The following is a 22,104-nucleotide window of genomic DNA, read 5'->3' as shown; positions in this document are numbered from 1 at the left end:
TAATTACTGCATGGGCGATTATCTTTCAGCTGGCAACAAGTTATTTAACCCCAACTGGTGCAATGAGTTGCTTCTCATTTCTTAAACAATCATGTTGAAAGACACATCTCGTGGTCGTGGAAAAGATCTTAGTCTGTTTGAGAAGGGTCAAATCATTGGCATGCATCAAGCAGAGAAAACATCTAAGGAGATTGCAGAAACTACTAAAATTGGGTTAAGAACTGTCCAACGGGTTATTAAAAACTGGAAGGATAGTGGGGACCCATCGTATTCGAGGAAGAAATGTGGCGGGAAAAAAATCCTCAATGATCTTTATCAGCGATCACTTAAACGTTTGGTAAAATCAAATCAAAGAAAAACAGCAGTAGAACTCAGGGCTATGTTTAATAGTGAAAGTAAGAGCATTTCCACACGCACAATGCGAAGGGAACTCGAAGGATTGGGACTGAACAGCTGTGTAGTCGTAAGAAAACCACTAATCAGTGAGGATTTAATTTGCAATGGATGAAGGTCATATGGTCTGATGTCCAGATTTACCCTGTTCCAGAGTGATGGGAGCATCAGGGTAAGAAGAGAGGCAGATGAAGTGATGCCCCAATCATGCCTAGTGCCTACTGTACAAGCCTGTGGGGCAGTGCTATGATCTGGGGTGGCTGCAGCTGGTCAGGTCTAGGTTCAGCAACCGTATGTGCTCCAAGAATGAGGTCAGATGACTACCTGAACATACTGAATGACCAGGTTATTCCATCAATGGATTTTTTCTTCCCTGATGGCACGGGCATATTCTAAGATAACAATGCCAGGACCAGGATTCATCGGGCTCAAATTGTAAAAGAGTGGTTCGGGGAGCATGAGACATCATTTTCACACATGGATTGGCCACCACAGAGTCCAGACCTTAACCCCATTGAGAATCTTTGGGATATGCTGGAGAAGGCTTTGCCCAGCAGTCAGACTCTACCATCATCAATGCAAGATCTTGGTGAAATATTAATGCAACAATGGACAGAAATAAATCTTGTGTCATTGCAGAAGCTTTTTGAAACAATGCCACAGCGAATGTGTGCCGCAATCAAAGCTAAAGACAGTCCAACTAAATATTAGAGTGTGTGACCATTTCTTTTTTTTTGGGTGGCGACTTTTTTTTTGGACAGGCAGTGTATAATGCAATTATAAAAAAATCCAGCCAAAGGTGTCCATACTCCATAGCCTTGGTTTACTTCCATGTATTGTGTGTACAACATATAAAAATAAACTAGCACCAAATAAAGTACATGACTTGCCGATAGTATGAATTGGGTTGTAAGATGCATTGATTTACAAGACAATCAAAATGGCTCATGTGGTATAATAAATTTGGTACAACTCAGTAGACAAGCAAGACACATCTCTCTTTCTTACACCACCTGATAGCTGGCAAACATTTACACTAAACTTTTTTGCCAAAAATGTCACTATGAATATATAGTAACATAGTTTGTAAGGCAAAAAAAAGACATCTTTCCATCCAGTTGCAAATTGATCCAGAGGAAGGCAAAAAAAAAAAAACAGTGAGGGGGAAGCCAATTTTCCTCACTTCAGGGGGAAAATCTTCCTTCTCGACCCCAATTATAATAACCCCCTGGATCAACAACCCCTCTCTAGTAGCTATAGCCTGTAATATTATTACGCTCCAGAAAAACATCCAGGCCCCTCTTGAATTCCTTTATTGAACTCACCATCACCACCTCCTCAGGCAGAGAGTTCCGTAGTCTCACTGCTCTTACCGTAAAGAATCCTCTTCTATGTTTGTGTACAAACCTTCTTTCCTCCAGACACAGAGGATGTCCCCTCATTAGTCATATGGCAACAATTTGCAAGACTAAAGCTGGCTGTGCACATTAGACTAATTTTGGGAGGACCATCCAACCACCTAACATGTTTGGGGATGCTCTGACTTTCCTCCAATGCCCGATGTCGAGGGGAGGGAGGAAGAAGGATAAGACTGTTTGACTTCAACATGACAGATCTCTTTGTGACTCTCATCTCCCCATTCAGAACTCATGCAGCAGCAGACATGCATATGGGGAATTGGGAGAAATGGTTGAAATCTGTCAGTGTTATATGGCCAGCTTAGGCAGTTTTTTTGCTTGTTAGACACCACCATATTGAGTTATTTGATGTACAGGGGGGTCTATCTTGATTCCCCTTTGTGGGAATTGTGGTCCATTAATTCCAGAGAGCACATCACTTCTAGGAAAGTTCCTAATTATATAGCGTGATTCATGAGGCTTATACACATAAGAAGACCCCCACCAATCTGCTGGTCTGGGTGGTTCAGTTTCCAGTAATATATCTCTTGTACTGACTTTGTATCTGTTCTGTCTTAATCATCTTCTGTGAAATGAAGCCGGGGGAATATGCTTTCATTAGACAGAAATTTGTAGGCTAAATCACCTTAATGGAACAATTAGTTGAACAACTTTTCAAATCTACATCTACCAAATTTAGTTTTAAAATGACAAAGTCCAAGATTAAAGTCTTTGGGTGAAAGGTGCAGAGACATTGCTCCAGACAGAAAACCTTCATTGATCACTCGTGACCATTCCTCGTTTAGACAAAACTCAATTTAGTCTTTGAATATTCAGTAAACGGATATATGAATAGGCAGACATGCATACCCAGTAATTCTCAATACAATTAAACCTTGACTGCAGTCACATTGGTGAAATGCATCAAAATGCAAGCATGGCGTCTCAATCGAATGAAGCTATATAATTGCATTAAACTTAGAATGAGGCGTCTGATAGAAAAGTTAATGAGATATCAAATAAGTGAACTGAAAACAATTGGACATATTTTAGCTGACAGATATGTACAAACCCTACAGGGAAATATTCTTCACTCATTGCGCCTGCGCCTAATACTAAAATGCACGGCGCGGGATTTGCGGAGCACGGAGGAGACCGAGGATGTCAATCACCCTTACAAGGACGTGCCAAAGGGTGAGAGGACAGAGCCTCTAGGTGCTGCAGCAACGCCCCACTAACACCTAGAGGCTCATTTGCCTATTATAAAAGTAATTTAGCGTGAACAGCGGCAGGGAGATATAAGTAATTCAGTTATGTTCTGCTGACATTAGCACATCGCTAATGTCAGCCAGCTACATAACGATTTTTCTGATGACAGAAACCCTTTAAGGCTTCCTGCACATGGCTGTGTCTACATTCCAGTCCGCAAAAATGGGATCTGAAAAATTAAGATACCATCCGTGTGCATTCAGTATAGAAAGAACTTTTATCAACCTCAATAAAGACCAGAATAGGACATAATCTATAATTTGCTGAATGGTCACACAGATCCGCAAAAAATCTGGATGTATACATGGCCCCATAGAAATGAATGGGTTAATGTGCTATCTGTAAAACATGCGGATAGCACACGGATGAAAAATACTACCTTGTGCATGAGGCCTAAGACTAAGGCCCATTTCAGGCCTTAAATTATGGCTGCAATACTCATACCCCATGAGATTTTTCTGAAATAAAGTGTAATACAGACCCTAATATTGGCCTCACCGTTATTTACTGACATAGTGATGGTTTTGACAAGAGTCGAATGTATTTATTGAAGTACCTGTAACCTGGTGATGCAATGAAATGTAATCTAGATGAAATCTGATGCGGAGCTGATATAGTTACTGTGATTGATAATCTAACCTTTCGTTGATGTCTACGATCCATAGCAATGACATCAGGTTCTTCTAAATTCCATCATTCCATCTTATACTGTGTGGAACGTTCTACAAATATTTTACCATACAAAACAATCTATTTGTGGTTTCATGTACAAGGCACTGGGATTTCAGTATGCCATCTGCCAAGAATTTGGGCTCGAGTGTGTGTAGCCTTCTCCGACTGACATAATCTCTTTTCAATTGATCACTACTCTAAAGCTCAAGTGCCCCATTTATCATCTATCTGTCAGATGTGAGCCTCCAGAACTGTCACTGCACTATACCTCATCTCCATTATTTCCTAAGTATTATCAATGTTAGGATGATACTCCCACCGTGGAGACTGTGACATAGCTGAATTCTAAACCTTCAGACCCTGACATATCTTTAATCTGTGATCAAACGGCCAATAAAGGGTCGGACTCTGTGACAGATCGTTTTAAGAATAGCATATATACGTTTTCCTTGTCATAGAAATGATTAAAAATATTAGTTCTGTAAATTTCAGGCAAGATTTAGGGATGAAAAATAAAAGTCTAGTCTACAGTAATAGTGTTCCATGCGATCTTTGGATTGGTCTCTTTGTAAAGCTTCTGTGAGAAGTTTGAACCGGTTGGTCAAGTCATGGGAGTGGGTGACTCACACCATAGGAAAGCATAGTCCAGTATGCAGGTGCTTAACTTAACAGGTCTAGGGGGACTCCTAGGAAATTGAGGGTCATACTTTATCCTCCGGGTGCTAAATATTATGGTACAAAAAATATTCTGCAAAATATTCTGTTTTCAAACCAGCGCATGGGACTGAATTATTTTGTAATTGCATGTAATGAAAAATGTATAATTGCCACTGAGTTATTAACCCCTTCCCGACCAGCGCCGTTATAGTACGGGTCTTTAAAGATGGCGCCCACTCCTGGCCGCCGTGCTTCTTATTGCAAACACCCGCAGCTCATGTCCGCAACCGGCAGTAATGCAGATCGCGGACATTTAACCCCTCATATGCCATGGTCAATTCTGACCATGGCATCTGAGCGAGCTGAAAACCGAAAATGTGCGCTTCCGGTAGTGCTCCGGCTCCCACGTGCGGCGATCGGAGGAGCCGGAGCTTGTGTGCAGCAGCCCCTGTCTTTGTGGATGACAGGAGGCTGCTGCATAGTATTTCCTATGGAGCCCTTGCCTGTAATAGGGCTCCATAGGAAATAAGCAATTTTCTCATCGACTCCAATGCTAGTGCATTGGAGTCTAGGAGAATAGCAATCTAAGGATTGCATGCTATAGTTCCCTATGGGAACTATAAAAAAGTGTAAAAAAAGTAAAAAAATAAATAAAATAAAAAAACATTAAAATTTGAATCAACCTTCTTTTCCCAAAATAAAAACTAATTAAAAAAAAAAAAATACACATCATGGGTGTCACGATGTGCGAAAACGCCCATAGTATAAAAAATATATTCCCCATACGGCAAACAGCAAAACGGAAAAAGTTATGGCTCATGGAAGGCAGGGAGCGCAAAACAAAAACGCAAAACTCCGGGGGTGAAAGGGTTAAATAAAATCTACCTGTATCGCGCCACCTGCTGTTTTTTGGTTTTTTTTTCTTATTTCTTTGTCCGGCTCACTGAGATGGCCGCACAGTGCCATAAAGGGAACCTCTCATTTATTTTTACGCGATGAGTAAGATGTACTTTGTGGCTCATAAAACATGATTGTCCCTAATTTTGTTTGCGTTTTTTAAAACATTTCAAACACTTCTGTCACATAAATTTATTTTTACCCAACATTCATAGTGAAACGTTTATTTTTTTATTTTTTCATTATTTCTTTCTTTTTCTTTTTCATTTGGCAGCACTCTACCATTGCAGTCAGCACAGAGAGCTAGCACTCCTATATAGATAGGTAATCCACAGTCAGATTACTGCTGGTGTGAGGAAAAGCAGGACAGGAAGTAGATTACATGGAGCAACTTCAGCAAATTACAGAAAACCATCAACTTTTTTTTAAATTTTTTTTAATATTCACAAATAGGCTTTTAATATGTGATAAAAAAATGTTGACGGTAGTGTCCCTTTAAGGTACTGAACTTACATTGGAGTAGTGTAAGAAGCATTGGTGGGGGTCCATATAAGCTGGGACCCGTACAGATCAGTACGCTCCATCAAGCACCGTGTCCCTTCGGCTCATAGCTCTTATGTTCTGTATCTCCAAGCTATGTTGACTGCAGTCAGCCACAGAGGTATAAAGCGTCCTTCCATTCTGGAGATCAGAGGGAATCCCAGCTCACGGACCCCCTGCAGGGCTATCCTCTGACTCAATGACATTCCTGAAGATACCCTGTAAAGAGCTTATGTAAATGAACCCCTAATAATTTTCTGCCATTCCGCGCCCCCAGTTTGACATTGCCAGTTCCAAGCAGCACCTGGTGTCGGTTCCTGGCTATATTACAGGTGTAATCAGATCCGTCCGTGTATGGGCTACAGGTAAGTCACACAATATAATGCATTCGCTAATCGTAGCTGATCATTAGCTGCACTGACTTTTTCGGCAGGAAAAGCAAAATCTGGTAATCAGCTCCCGCAGCAGTAATGGCCCTCATTTCTTTCCAATGTGCTGAGAATAAATGGAAATTAATCAGCAAACACTGCGCCAGAGGACGCCTGCGACATACGATAAATATTTTATACGCAGAATCAAAAGAAGAATGTGCTCTACACACGGTATATTGGGAAAATTGCTTGGAATGAATCTCAAAGCATTCCCTATGCTAATGTAATGAATAAGATTAGCACAGATATATCAATGAGATGGTATTTAAATGGGAATTTTGGGTTCTGCCTCCTGCATATGGCACGCTATCATAGAAACACAAGCTGCTCCGGCTCTGGACATATAACGAATGTGTTTTGTGGCATTAGTGCAGAAAATCATTATTTTTTTTTTACATTTTAAAGGTACACTAGCAGATATTTACTTATCAGTCATATTTAAAGGGGCAGTTCTAGTTTTTCATACGGCGAGTGGTGGGAAGTAAAGATATCCAGTCAGTCATGAAAAGCACTCTAGAAAATAAGGGTGGTTTTCGAAAAATTGGTCGTATAGTAATCATATGTAGAAACTGTAAAAATGTGTTTTACCTGTAGGGACTATACCGCCAAAAAGCTCATTGAAAATCTATTACAATAAGAGATGAGCGAAGTTTTGGAATTTGGTTGCTTCGCTGAACTTTACCCAAAAATTAGCTTTGTTACGAATTACTATGTCACGAAGTGCAATTTTTTATAAGCAGTGGGTGCAATGACAGAGAGCAGCGATAGCGCCACTCCCCATTATTGTACCCCTCAGATGCCGCATTCATACATAATCGCGGCATCCGAGAGTAATAATACAGTGTGAAATTAACATTAAAAAAAATTTGAATCATACTTACCGTCTCCATTTGCTCGTGACAGGCCGGCCGCCGCCATCTTGCTTGAAGATCTTGCACGAAATCTCGCATGGCCCGAGAGGACGTCATCGCGCCAGCTGGCGTGGTGACATCATAGGTCACCACGCACGGGATTTCGGCAGAGATCTTCAATCAAGATGCTGGCGGCCGGCCCGTCACGAGCAAATGGAGACGGTAAGTATGATTTTTTTTTTAAAAAAATTTACACTATTTTAGGTTAAATCGATTCGCTACCACGAAGCACAAGGGAATTCGGCTTTGCGGCGAATAGAAATTATCCTAAAATTCGGATTGAATTCCACTTTGTAGAATTAGATTCGCTCATCTCTAATTACATTTAGCAGTAAAGAGTAGTCAGACCTTCTTCCTTTGCATTTTCTTTGTCCACGAGGCATGCCACTGATATGTAGAGGCACATGCGAATACACCTCTAGTCCAGAACTTATGTCAATCAGTGGCAGTTACATGCGCCATAGTGTGAAGGAGATCACTGCTTGTAAATACAGTGGTCTCCTTCACTGAACGAGCAGTCGGTAAGGAACCTTTACTGTCTGAAGCCTGCAGGTCCTTGAACTGTGGTTCACCAGTTGGTTTTTAAGAGGGTCCATTAGTGCGACAGCCTTTTTAATAGAGTTCACATTTAAGCTTTTTCTTCCCCAAAGTACGCTATCAGTAAGCTAGATAATACCGTACCACACATTCTCCTCCCTTATATGTGCCCTTAATGCTATTCTTTAGAACATAGAGGGATCACTGGGGAATGACTTTTTGAGAAACAGGAAGTGAGTGCCCTGTTGGTGAGGGGTGAGACCTACTTTTTTCTGATCTTCTGACATATCGTAAAAGCTCTGCTAAGACCTAAAACCAAGGCAAAAACCTAACCTGGTGACAAGTGGTCTTTAAAGTGGACCTGTAACCTCTAATGACATGTCTGCTTTAGTGACTGCTTGCACTGCCCTTTGTAATAACAATTTTGGAGCATTCACACCCCCAACTGGTTACCTCCCTCTGTACCCTTACCGCAGACTGCTGGCAATTCATTCATAACTTCTAGCAGGAATAATAAAGGAACGGCACACCATAGAGCCATAAGAAGAGATGCTCCAGAAGTAGTTACTAAACCAGACATGTCAGGAGATGTGAGATCTCACATGTTCTGCTATTGTTACCTCTATAAAATCATTGTATATCGTGTACAGTTTTCTAACATACAGAGCGCTGCCCTCTAATGTATGCTTTATGGACGGCTCTAAATAGTCTGGTGAGTTCCTGGAGTCTTGAGATTCACTTTATTGAAAATGTCGCATTAGAGGTTTTAGATGAAAAGTTATAGATACAACACACAGTATTAGGAGTTTATATGCAGAGTGGTCCATTATCAATAATTAGCTTAAAGGGTCATATCGATCGGTGGGGGTCTGAGCGCTGAGACCCCCACGAGCTCTAGAACGAGAGGAGAGAAGCGCGCATCTAGTACGTTCTCTCTCTTCTCCGGATGAGACGGGCTCCATAGACGTCTATAGGCTAGTCTAAATTCCGTGAGGAGAGAGAGAGTACAATATGCTGGGGGGAGGGGGTCTTAGCGTTCAGACCTCCACCTATCTAAGCTTTTGATATGTCATAGGGACAGTTTTGTCAAAAGTTAGCTACCCTTTAATACATTTATACTAAATCAAGCATCAGCAACCTCCAGCACTCCAGCTGTTGTGAAACTATAAATTCCCAGCATGCATACTTGCTAGGCTGTTCTCAAAACATCCACAGAAGTGTATGGAGCCTGCTGGGAGTTGTAGTTTCTAACACAGCTGGAATGTCGGAGCTTACTGACCCCTGTACTAAATAGATCACACATAATCTGAGCAGCAGAGGTACTATTACTCCACTTAAAGAGGTTGGCTGACAAAAAGTATGACCGCTCAACCCCACTCAATCAGGAGACTAGGGGTCCGATGTCCCCCATGTGACTGGAGCCGTTCTGGCAGGCACAGGGCTGTTTCATGTAATTAGTTGAGTACAGTGCTCGGCCATCTCATCCATCATCATGGAAAGTGCTCGCTGATCATACAGCTATCATCTGCCCTATGAACAGGTGATAAATGTTGTTCATGGATTAGCTTTTTTCTGTTTTTTCCCCAAAAATGGGATGTCTTCACATCTACATAGACAAACAAAATACACATAGCGGATTTTCATAGTGTAATGTGCACTGCAAATTTGCCACAGATTTTTCTCCACGTATTGCACTGCAGGTCAAATTACGGTGCAGATTCTCTTTTTTTTGTATGGTAAAATTTCTTAAAAACTTCATCTTCATCCTTGCTGGTAAAAAGCAAAACCACAGCATATACATCCCCTGGGGACATACCTTATAGGGGTTGTCTCACTTCAGTATATGGCATTTATCATGTAGAGAAAGTTAATGCAAGGCACTTACTAATGTATTGTCATTGTCCATATTGCCTCCATTGCTGGCTGGAGTCATTTTTCCATCATATTATAAACTGCTCGTATCGCACTCACGGCCACCACTGCTGGATTGCAGGGTGGTCTGTAACCATGGAAATGAGCAGTGTATAATGCAATGGAAAAATGAATCCAGCCAGCAAAGGAGGCAATATGGACAATGACAATACATTAGGAAGTGCCTTGTATTAACTTTCTCTACATGATAAATGCCATTTGCTGAAGTGAGACAACCCCATTAATACATATTTCTCTTGATAGATATGTATCACATAAATGTATAGGCAGACACACGTGTCTGTCAAATCGTGTGCTTTTAAGGCATTAAACATTCAGGGTTTCAGCTATACATACATATGGATGACATATAGTACATACTATCGAGACAAATTTCTTGTGTTAAAAGAACATTTCTGAATGAACATGTAATATAAAATGATGCAGTAAAATATTACAGTAAAGCAAGCTTTACAAAATTTCTGATGTTATAATAAGAATGTACAGTCAGTAAGACTTCTGAGAAATCTCTCCGCTCCCTGCTGAAATGTAGGATGCTGTAATGTGGTCCTCTAGCGCCACCTGCTGGTGATGCTTCAGCTCCTGTTGTTTCTTCTGCAGCTATGAGTTTACTTAGACACCAAATTTAAAGTAAAGCTAATGTGATATCACTGCTTTAGTCGCTTGTCCTATAGACAAAGGGATATTTGGTGATGGGGCCGCTCTCCTGATAAGGGCTTATGCACACGACCATGTTCAGTCTGCATCCGATCCACATTTTTTGCAGATCTGATGTGGACCTATTCATTTCAAAGGGGCCACAAAAGATGTCCACACCAAGCAAGATAAACGTGTCCTATTCTTGTCCTGTTTGCGGACAAGTATAGGACATTTCTGCAGCAGTTAAAAAAAGAAATGTCCGGTATCCATGTTTGTGGATCAGACCACAAAACAGATATGGTCGCGTGCATGAGACCTAAGGCTGTAACATAAAGGAACATAAGATGAGTATATCAGCCGCATTCATACATGCGCATACACTTCAACTTGTTAATACTCCTTGCCAATGTATTTAGGCAGCACATCCTTGAGAAAGACATGTACCTACCTAAATTATTCCGTCCCCACACTAGAAAGCTCATAGGAGTTCAGTTGACTCACCTTTATGTTTTTGAACTTTGTGAGCAGAACATACAGACCCCATGCAGATGTCATCTTAGGACCCAGTAGTTGAAATAACAGCACTGAGTTATAAATATATAAAATTTTGCACATTTTTAGACAGTGTAAACTTAGGCTAGACAGTCTAAAGGCGGTCATACAAATTCAATAGCTGTTAGCCGAATGACAGCTATCTCTCCTGACTACCTCACAACTCCATCATACACATTAGGGAATCTGTCACCAGTGACCTCCCTATCCAACTGTGCGCATAGACACATACTGTTCGTTTGTTCGTTCACCCGATGAAAATGCTGTTTTTCTTCTTTATGCAAATTTTGGTGCAATGAGGGCATCACCATTGCTTTTGGGTGCACCCAAGCTCCACTCATTCAGCCCCTCCTTCACTGCTTTGCCACTGCCTGACCTGCCAATCAAAGTAGCGAGCGGGGGCTGAAGACAGCGGTGCTGTTGTGGCTCACAGCTCAGCTGAGGGATTACGAAAGCTTGTTGACAGATGGACAAAGTATATTGAACAACAGGAAGGTTATGTGGAAAAATGATGTATATATTTTCTGAAAGTTGATTAAAATGTATTCTACAGCCAGTGTGTGGATAACAGGGAAATTGCAGGTGCCACTGTTATGGGGACACTGCGGGTGCCACTGTCACGGGGACGCTGTGGATGCCACTGTTATAGGGGCGCTGTGGGTGCCACCTTTATTGGGATGCTGTGGATGCCACTGTTACAGGGGCATTGTGGATGTCACTGTTATGGGAAAGCTGTTGATGTCACTGTTATGGGACCACTGTGGATGATATTGTTATGGGGACGCTGTGGATACCACTGTTATGGTGACTCTGCGGGTGCCACTGTTATTGGGCACTGTGGATGCCACTGTTACAGGGACACTGTGGATGCTACTGTTTTTGTGATGCTGCAGATGCCACTGTTATGGGGACGCTGCGATGCCATTGTTATGGGGGGGCACTGTGGATGCAACTGTTATGGGACCACTGTGAATGATACTGTTATGGTGACACTGTGGGTGCCACTGTTATAGGGGTGGTGTGGATGCCACTGTTATGGGGTCTCTGCAGGTGCCACTGTTATGGGGACGCTGCGGATGCCACTGTTATGGGACCACTGTGAATGATACTGTTATGGTGACGCTGCGGGTGCCAATTGGGGCTGTGTGGATGCCACTGTTATGGGGACACTGTGGATATCTTTTAACTACACATACAAACAAACGAAGTAGACAAAATAGACCCATGCGAAGCCTGGTAATTCTGCCAGTATCTGTATGATATAGTCACTCAACAAGTACCATTTTGAAGGAACATAATGATCATCCTGGCTTTCTTCCTCGTGTCTTCATCACTTGTAGCTGAGCATTGATTGACTGTCTGCTAATAAACGTTATCTTGTGCCTGTGTTGATGAACGCTTTGTTTTCGCTGTCTTCCTCAGACTGAAGAAGTCCTGAAGATTGATGGAGGGCCATGCTATTCAAACAGCAGGCGTTGCTGAGACAGAAGCTTTTGGTGCTAGGCAGCCTTGCTGTTGGAAGTCTCCTGTATCTAGTTGCCAGAGTTGGGAGCTTGGATAGGTAAGTGTCTTAACATTATATTTAAGATTTTTGAATTAATTGTGAACATTTGCTGGGAGGGAGTCATGTAAAAAAATCATTCCTGCTCATTTTTAGTCTAAGGAAAGGTCTCAGTCCTGTATGTACCTGTATTTTTCGTCCTATAAAACGCACCTGCCCATAAGACGCATCTAGGTTTTTGAGCAGAAAAATAAGAAAAAAAAATATTTTGAACCAAAAAGTGTGCTTTTGGTGGGTTTTGAACTAATAGTGGTCTGTGTATGACACTATTATGAGGGATCTGTGGATGACGCACTGTTATGGGGAACCTGTGGATGGCACTGTTATGGGGGATCTGTGGATGGCACTGTTATGGGGAGGATCTGTGGATGACACTGTTATTGGGAGGATCTGTGGATGACACTGCTATGGGGGGGATCTGTGGATGACACATATATAGCATCTTATGCTATATATGTGTCATCCACAGATCCCCCCCATAACAGTGTCCCTGTGTAAATAGTGACCCCCCCAATACAGGGGGTGGAGGCCGGCAACTGCTGTTGGAATTGCGGCGGGGCCCGATGCGGCCACTGTACTCTATTACACCGGGCCCCGCTCACAGCAGTATTCATATGTAAAGTGTAGGCATGGGAGCTTTGTTAAAGTATAGCAATCCTCTGCAGTAGCGCAATCCACGTAGTACTCACTATGAAACTCCCATAGCAGGCAGGCTTGCCGGCAGCGTAACGTCACTCGCCTGCTCTGCATGCTTCATTAATAAAGTGGGAGAAGCATGCGCGTGAATAAGTGAGTGACCTGCTACGGGAGTTTCATAGTGAGTACTACGTGGATTGCGCTACTGCTGCAGAGGATAGCTATACCTTAACAAAGCTTTACCCATGACTTCACTTTACATATGAATACTGCTTTGAGCAGGGCCCAGTGTAATAGAGTACAGCGACTGCACCGGACCCCGCCGCGATTTCAAAACCAGTTGCCGGCCTCCAGCCCCTCCTCCCTCCCCGCTGATACATCGCATGCCGCGCTATGCAACATCACGGACGGCAATGTATCAGTGTTAGCAGAGTAAAAATGGCAGCATTCGCCCCATAAGACGCACTGCCAGCCCCCCCCCCCCCCCCCCACACACACATTTTTTTTGGGGGGGTGCGTCTTATAGGGCGAAAAATGCAGTAAGTTCTCCCAATGTGTGAGGACTGTGCCGCAGATACTTCATCTTTGCTAGTCACTGTTATTTCCGCTATAGAACAGGCAGCATCCTTGGCTACTCAAGCTACAAAATACATCATTTTCTGTAAGATTACAAACTGTTCCTTCAGTGTTCTGCATGCTTGTGTGAACAAGCCGCACGGCCACGCTGCATTACAATGCATTTATTAGACTACATGAATAATTTAAAGGCAACACAAAAAAGTCCCTTCCAGCATTTTGTTAAATCTCTTGACATCAACAATGTGTCCTTCATTGTGCTCCTTCCCTCTAAAGAGAAGCCTTGATCTCAAGTGTAAATGCAAATCACGGCATTTTAACCTCAGTGGCTGTGAATGTACCATGTTTGGGAGACTGTGGATTCTATGGACTTCTCAGCCGTCCATAGCCATACCATTGTCTTGATTATCCCTAAGGACCCCAAGTTCTCATCGTAGATGATGAAATGCTCCTGCATCAAATACCGGGATATACTAGTTGCTGAATGTGAATTAGAAACTAACCCCTGTGTAGTAGTTGTTGCAATCTGAATGGAGATGAATAATTGTTCTAGTTGCATATGCAAATGTTTTCTACTACTGTATTTTACATTTTAAGATCATTAGACTTATAACTGAAATCTCAGCCGAGATTTGTCTTCCAGATGTATTTTTCTAATATTAACTATTGTCTCCCTGTTTATATTGATAGGACTACACTCAAAATCAGCAGCAATTACAATGTATACTAGAATGCTGCATAGCTACTCACCCTCCTCAATCTACCTTCATTTAAAGGGAACTTGTCACATTGAACATGGTGACTGATATAAAAATGACATGTTGTAGAGCAGCAAGAGCTGAGCAGATTGATTATATATATATATATATATATAGAGATGAAAAAATTGGACTGCACTCCAAGCAAATCTTCAGAATAATCAGTTTTTTATTCACCCATAAATGGCAAAGCGACGTTTCGGCTCCAACTGAGCCTTTCTCAAGCCTGAGCTTGAGAAAGGCTTAGTTGGAGCCGAAACATCGCTTTGCTATTTATGGGTGAATAAAAAACTGATTATTCTGAAGATTTGCTTGGAGTGCAGTCCAATTTTTTCATCTCTACTATTGGGTAAGCACCTGCTGCCGTACTTGGATTTTGCACCCATTTATTTACGCCACGTTTGGAGGGTGGTGCCGCCTGTAGTTTTCTTTTTCTATTATATATATATATATATATATATATATATATATTATATATATATCAATTTATGGTAAAAGATCCAGTAAAATTTGTAATTTATACATTATTATCTCTACTCATTCTGGGCTTTGAAGTCAAGGAGGCGGTCCTATCAGTGACTGACAGATATCTCTGTATACACAGTCATAGAGGCAAGGCTGCTGATAGCTCCGCCTCCTTGACTTCAAAGCCCAGAATGAGCAGGAATTTAAATGAATGAAATACAAGTTTTACTGACTCTTTTCCCATAAAAACTATATATCAGTCTGCTCAGCTCCTCCTGCTCTATAACATGCTGACTGCAGATTACTTCATATTTTCTTGCTGACAGGTTCCCTTTAAAGCTGCTGTCTGGACAGTACATTTTTAAAAGGCTCAAAATGCTTTAAAAACTGCTTCCAATGCTTCCGGTTCCAATGCGTTCAAGGCCCCCTACCAGCCTCCGTACTTCCTGGTCTCTCCAAACATGGACTATTCAGCCAATCGCTGGCTGTAAGGGTCACTGTGATTAGTTCAATGGCATCATCTCCCGGTCAAAAGGGACCAGAAAGACTGGCCTGGGACCCAGGAACTGACCAGAGCTTTTTTTTTTTTCATTATAATTTTTTTTTAAAGAAGACCTGTCACCTTTCCTGACACGTCTACTTACATTCCCCATGTATTAACAACTTTGGAGTATGTTTTGACATAACTATGTTGTGCCATTTCTCTATTATTCCTACTAGAAGGTTATGAGTGAATTGCCATCAGTCTGCAATAAAGGTGTTCCCAGTTGGGGTGTGTCCCTGCACAGGCTGCAACTGGCAGCAAAGATTGGATAGTGTCAGACTGTGTAGTGACACACCCCAACTGGTAACATCCAGTCAGACCTTTATTGCAGACTGTTGCCAATTCAAATATGAACTTTAGTAGGAATAATAGAGGGATGTCAAAATATAGTTAGAAGAACAGATGCTCCAGAATTGTTATTACATGGGAAATACAAGAAGTTACAAAAAGAGATGTCTGAAGAGGTGAAGGGTCCCCTTTAAAGCATTCTGAGCCGCCTTTTAATTGTTTTACTGGCTGCAACCCTAATGTCCTACCTCCGGTGCACTCTAATCTGTGGCTGTAGCCTGGTGTCTATGATCTGTTTTACAAGAGCTCATCATCTGCCTAATATTAATTCAGGTACTTTCTATACTTCATGGGAATGAAGGATATTGTCAGCAGAGCATGGGTTATGTAGCAGGCGGAAGGGGTTAATCTCTAGTAAAGTTTGATGGGATTCCAAGGAATAAACAATATCTCTGATTAGGCTCTTACTTTTTAAAGTAATTGCCATTTGGCTGAATCTTTTTGACTGGCTGAAGTTATATTTTTCTTGTTCTGTTCAGAAACTGTCCATTTTATAAATGTTACCTTAAGTCCTGTCGATGAGGTATAAATGCACTTTGGCTACTCCACAATTTAATGTAATGAAGTGACTGTGAAAAATGCCTAGAAAAAAGATAAAGTTACACACTTTCTACCATAGACGTCTTGTATCCCCATTGTTGGACATGTCCTCTAACTTGAAAACATTTTAGGGTCTGATGGTAAATGTCAAAGTTATGTGTATGCCCTTACTATTCTGTACTACCAAGCCATATTCTGTGTGTGCGGGCGGATGTAACCTCCATACTGCACTGTATTCCGCCCTTGAAGTAATAGGAGAAGTCTAAGGGATATGTCCACCATAATCCAGGCTTAAGCTTGATAAAGGGCACCGCATCAGGGTAGAAACGTTGCCATAGCCATAAATGTAATTGTATGTACTACTGTACGAATAAAGCCTAAATAGCAACTTCATACGGTGTGCTGTCTCCGCCATATTTTGTGGAAAATTGTATACAAGACTCCTTGGGTGGAAGGAATTGATTGGAGGCGTGCACCCACAAAAGCCTTATACACGAGTGCTGTGGTCACCCTTGATAGGAGAAGTCTAAGGGATATAGTGGGGCAGGTTTAGGGTCCATTCACACGTCCGCAAAATGGGTCCACATCCATTCCACAGGTGCGGACCCATTCAGTTTCAATGGGGTCGCAAAAGATGCAGACAGCACACAGTGTGCTGTCCGCATCCACACTTCCGTGGGCCTCCAAAAAAGTAGAACATGTCCTATTCTTGTCCGCAGCCACGGACAAGAAAAGGCATTTCTATCATAGTGCTGGCCATGTGCGGTCCGCAAAACGTGGAATGCACGTGGCCGGTGGCCGTGTTTTGCACATCCGCAATTCGCAGGCCGCAAAACAGTTGCGGATGTGTGAATGGACCCTTACTAAGACTACATTCACACGATGGCCAAGAAAAATAGACACAGTGGGGGAGATTTATCAAAACTGGGGTACAGGAAAACTGGTTTAGTTGCCCATAGCAACCAATCCGATTCCACCTCATTTTACAAAAGGGGCTGTGAATAATGAAAGGATTAATCTGACTGAATGTCAAACACTTCGATATTATTGCTGTCTCCATAGAGCATTAAAATATATTAGCTCCTTGGAGGCAAAATTTGTTTCACCGAAAATCGCTCTAGACTTCAGTCAATTAATTCGGTATTCATTTATACATCTTTAAAAACATTTTAAATTAGGAATCCAAAGTACGGAGTGCAGCATTAAAATCTAAGTGTTTGACCGAATGGACTTTGGATCGATGATCTGAAGCTCAATTAGTTCGACTAGTTATAATAAGTAAAATGGTCCATTGTACCTGCATACAATAATTCAAAGTTCCGGGGATAAGGAGGGACAATCAGGCAGGGGGCAATGTCATCCCTAAACTTTACCCTAGTTGCCCTAATCATGAAAGGGGCGACTCGATGTGTAGACTTCACCCTACCACATCCTGCGAATCCCTTAACTGTCCCAACATGCTTCCTCAAAGGAAATAAAGTTCATCAGGTGGACTAAAGTAGGTCATCCACAAAATGCAAGCAGTTCAATTAAAACCATACATGGGGCAACTGAAATTAAAACAAAAGTTCCCTCAATACAGTTATTGATAATAATGGTGATGATAACCAGGGGCTTAGAATCAAGCCACTGTCACGACCATGGTCATGACTCAGGATCCGCATGCAGTTGCCTGCGGTTTGGTTTCATTGTCAACCACATGGTGAGGGGTGCTGGTATGTTGCCTCGCGTGTGGTTGCCGCTGGTAACATGATTGTACTTGGCAGTATAGCAGCCTGAGCTGTTTCTAGGCAGCTTGCTGTCAAGTGCATGCGGTTACTGCTGGTTGGGTGTGTGTGTATGTATGCACTTTGTATGTCTGGTGTGCACGAGGTTTATGTAGGTGTGCACTGTGACACTTCCCTTCACTGTGGCTGCCCGTGGCAACGTTTGGTATGGTGTACATGTGGTGGCAGTGTCTCGGCCTTCTGGCTGACTCCCAGGACATGGTTGCCACGCATGTCGTTGCCTGCGGTAACAGCTGCAGTGTGATGTTCATTTGGACACTTCCCCTTTAAGTGGCTTCCATCCCTTGCCTGTTGTAGGAAGGGTTAACTCCCTCTTTGTGTGAACACTGGGTGTGTCTGCGTGGGTGTGGCTACATGGGCTATTTAGCCTCAGTTGAGAGCAGAGGTCTGAGGGGTACTCCAGCCTTGTAGTAAGCTGGAGGCACTCTCCTGGTCCCATATACCATCTGCCAGTGAGGGCCACCCTTGTGGTCATAAATTGTGATACTTTATGTTTATGTGATGTTAAGTTTATGTCTATGTGGTGTCTGTTATTATTGCAGCTATGGTTCTGGGTCCCTGTGTGTTTATGTGTGCTGTGTCCTTTTATGTTTGTGTGGACAGCCAGCACTTGTGTCCAGGGATCCAGTCAGTGTGTCTGTGGCAGGTAGAGGTGGAAGTCTTTCACTCTCCTGCCATATCCATAGTCTGTTTATGGTTACATCGCATTGCAGCTCGGCCAGTTTAGACTCCTGTTTCTCCGCATCCAGGAGGAACAGGTGGTCTACCCAGCTCCTAGTTCAGGGATCGGCGGAGGGTGAGTAGGGATCCGAGGTTCCTGAGCATGGGCCCTCCTACCTTCAAGGTCGGCTCATGCAGCTAGGAGTTAGGGTCGGATTAGGGATGCGTTAGGAGGTGACCTGCTCCCTTATTATATTGTCCTGGCCGAGCAGCGACTAACATCACGTGGCATCACACGGCTGAGGGTTTTCCCCATCCTCAGCCGTGACAGCCACTTACTGATACCCCGTGTAGATGGTAATTGGCATGGTCGAGTGGCCTGCACACTGTGTTGGCCCTTTTGGGCTGGTGCTTGGTATATTCGTTCTGGTATCCAGAGTACAGTTTCCCCCTTTCCCTGGCTACACACCACTGAACTATGCTGTTTATTCTACCTATACAATAGTTTTTGATGTATTAAAAGTTAAGTTTTAATTCACATATTTCATTAATAGTTTTGTCTGTTATTGTGAATTAAGAGTTGTATCTAGTTCTACCATTGAATACAGTGAAACCACTGTGTATGAGTCCTTAGCCTGCAATGAAATGCATTAGGCCAAGTTTAAATAATGTTATCACTATTGTGTCATTACATTTATTCTCAGTCATAGGATAATCATGATCTTCTGGCCATGTATTTAATCTTGTGAACTTATCATTCCAGGCTGCCACCAATTTGTCCAATCGAGGGTAGATTCGGTCCACAAAATCAGGATGTCACTCTTCGCGCTATGCAGTATAAAAGAGGACTCTTACACGAATTCCGTAAAGGAAATGCAACTAAAGAGCAAATTCTTCTTCATAATCTGGTCCAGCAGCTACCAAAGGCGATAATTATTGGTGTAAGAAAAGGAGGAACTAGAGCCCTACTTGAAATGTTAAATCTCCATCCTGCTGTGGTAAAGGCCTCTCAAGAAATTCATTTTTTTGACAATGATGAGAACTACGCAAAGGGCATTGAGTGGTACAGAAAAAAGATGCCCTTCTCCCACCCTCACCAAATAACCATAGAGAAAAGTCCTGCATACTTCATCACGGATGAGGTCCCCGAGAGGATTTATAAGATGAACTCCTCCATAAAGTTACTCATAATTGTTAGAGAGCCAACAACGAGAGCCATTTCTGACTACACACAGGTGTTGGAAGGCAAGGAAAGGAAAAATAAGACCTACTACAAGTTTGAAAAAATGGCGGTGGACTCGAATACCTGTGAGGTGAACACCAAGTACAAGGCAGTGAGGACCAGTATCTATACAAAGCATCTAGAAAGGTGGCTGAAGTATTTCCCTATTGAACAGTTTCACATTGTTGACGGGGATCGCCTAATCACCGAACCACTGCCAGAACTGCAACTGGTTGAAAAATTTCTCAATCTACCGCCCAGGATAAGTCAATACAACCTATACTTTAATGCTACCAGAGGTTTCTATTGTTTGCGGTTTAACATTGTCTTTAACAAGTGCCTGGCGGGGAGCAAGGGGCGCATACATCCTGAGGTCGACTCCTCAGTTATTACCAAATTGCACAAGTTCTTTCATCCTTTTAATCAGAAGTTTTACCAGATCACTGGGAGGACATTTAACTGGCCCTGACTACAGCTATTGTCTACAACACTATGTGTTGCACATTGCTTTCAGTAATGTCTATAATAGGACAATTATGCACTTTTCAAGGACACCTTTAATACCGAAAATGTTTAATTTCTTGAGAAAAAAAAATAATGTATGTGACCAAATATTTAAAGGGAATGGTTTCTATCGAAAATGAAACGGAAACTCTTCCCAAAGATACAACTACGATTAGCATTCTAACAAATGGAAATGCTACTTTTACGTTTTTAGACCATAATAGTAGAGGTAATGTTTGAAACAGAAGAGAACATCATCACCTTACCCATTGATGCCTCAAGCCATAAAAGGTACCCATAGATGGTAGTTGAATTTCACCTAATCCAAATGATTTCAACAGCATCTAGCGCAGACTTCATGTCTATGGGTGCCACTGCTATCAGATGTCTGCACCACTATTTCAGTCATTGGAATCACTGGTTAAAACATTGGAAATTGACATTTGGAGCATAATGTGTTCAGGAGAACATGAGCTTCAGCAGCATGACTTGTTTATGTAGATCCATAGGGCACCCCTAGGCTTTAGCTGATGCTAGCTAAGCTTGGTCAGTTTTAGAAGGATGTCCTAGCTATATAGATTAGAAAGCTAAGGATGTGCCATCTGGCTGCAAACCCAATTTCTACTGACATAGCCATAAGTATGCAAGCTTAAATAGTCTAAGGGAGCAAGTTTAGAAGGGGTTTTTACACTTCAGCAAATGGTATTTAGCATGTAGAGAAAGCTAATACTTCCTAATGTATTGTGATTGTCCATATTGCTTCCTTCGCTGGCTTGATTCATTTTTCCATCATATTATACACTGCTCATTTCTATGGTTACGACCACCCTGTATTCCAGCAGCAGTGGTCGTGCTTGCACTGAAGTGAAAAGCGCTGGCTTATGCTCACTCTCGCAGTCCCAGCCACCAGAGAGGCTGACTTTTCCTAAAGTGTGCAAGCACCACCACCGCTGCTGGATTGTAGGGTGGTCATAACCCCTGCAGTGTATAATATGATGGAAAAATGAATAAAGCTAGCAACGGAGGCAATATGGACAATCACAATACATTAGTAAGTGCCATGTATCAGCTTTCTCTACATGATAAATGCCACCTACTGAAGACAACCTCTTTAAGGAAAGGTATTTCCGACAAAAGAATAATTATTGGTGGGAACGTCCATTAGGCAAGTGCAGTTCATTAGCACTGATGTAAAATGTCCAAGTTATATGGTCCTCAATTCTAAGTGTGTTTTATCTTTGATGATCCTGCTACTTATACTGTTCAGGATGAATTTTAAATGGTATGTACACTTTTGAATTCATTTTTTATATTACTCAAATGTGTCTACCTGGGTGTCTCCATAATTTCTGCATAGTCTAAACCTGCAATCATGCTCCTATCCATCCATTACCTACTTCTCACTAACATACTGTGTATGGGACAGATGGAATCAAGTATGACTTCAGGATCAGACTACAAAGGGTTTATATGTAGTCTGTTACCACGGAAACACACTGGTCTGCATAGGAGCTGTAGATACAAGATGACAATATATATATATATATTTTTTTTTTTCATTTTAGTTGCATTGGATTAATAAAATGGTTACAAAGGTGGACATACCATTTACCAAATATGCATTCCATTTAGCTTTGGGTCTCTTTTTAATAGTGATATATGAGAAAGCACAAATT

General features: G+C 42.0%; 1 protein-coding gene across 2 annotated transcripts in view; it reads left to right on the top strand.

Moving 5' to 3' along the window:
* The window catches only part of HS3ST5 (heparan sulfate-glucosamine 3-sulfotransferase 5), a 254,824-nt gene extending 233,376 nt beyond the window's left edge, over positions 1–21,448 (top strand). Inside the window, exons 4-5 of one of the 2 annotated variants that reach the window (XM_044290379.1) lie at positions 12,297–12,388; positions 19,466–21,448. In XM_044290379.1, coding sequence (XP_044146314.1) covers positions 19,533–20,393 — 861 coding nt within the window. In that variant the 5' untranslated portion in view covers positions 12,297–12,388; positions 19,466–19,532 and the 3' untranslated portion in view covers positions 20,394–21,448. Of the gene's footprint in view, positions 1–12,249; positions 12,389–19,465 lie in introns of both variants that reach the window. The other variant, XM_044290378.1, reaches the window with a different exon arrangement.
* Positions 21,449–22,104: the final 656 nt, after the last annotated feature.

This window comes from Bufo gargarizans, chromosome 4, assembly GCF_014858855.1.
Source record: "Bufo gargarizans isolate SCDJY-AF-19 chromosome 4, ASM1485885v1, whole genome shotgun sequence".
NCBI lineage: Eukaryota > Metazoa > Chordata > Amphibia > Anura > Bufonidae > Bufo > Bufo gargarizans.
The sequence above is the reverse complement of the archived record's forward strand: the minus strand, read 5'-3'. Positions and strand labels throughout refer to the sequence as shown.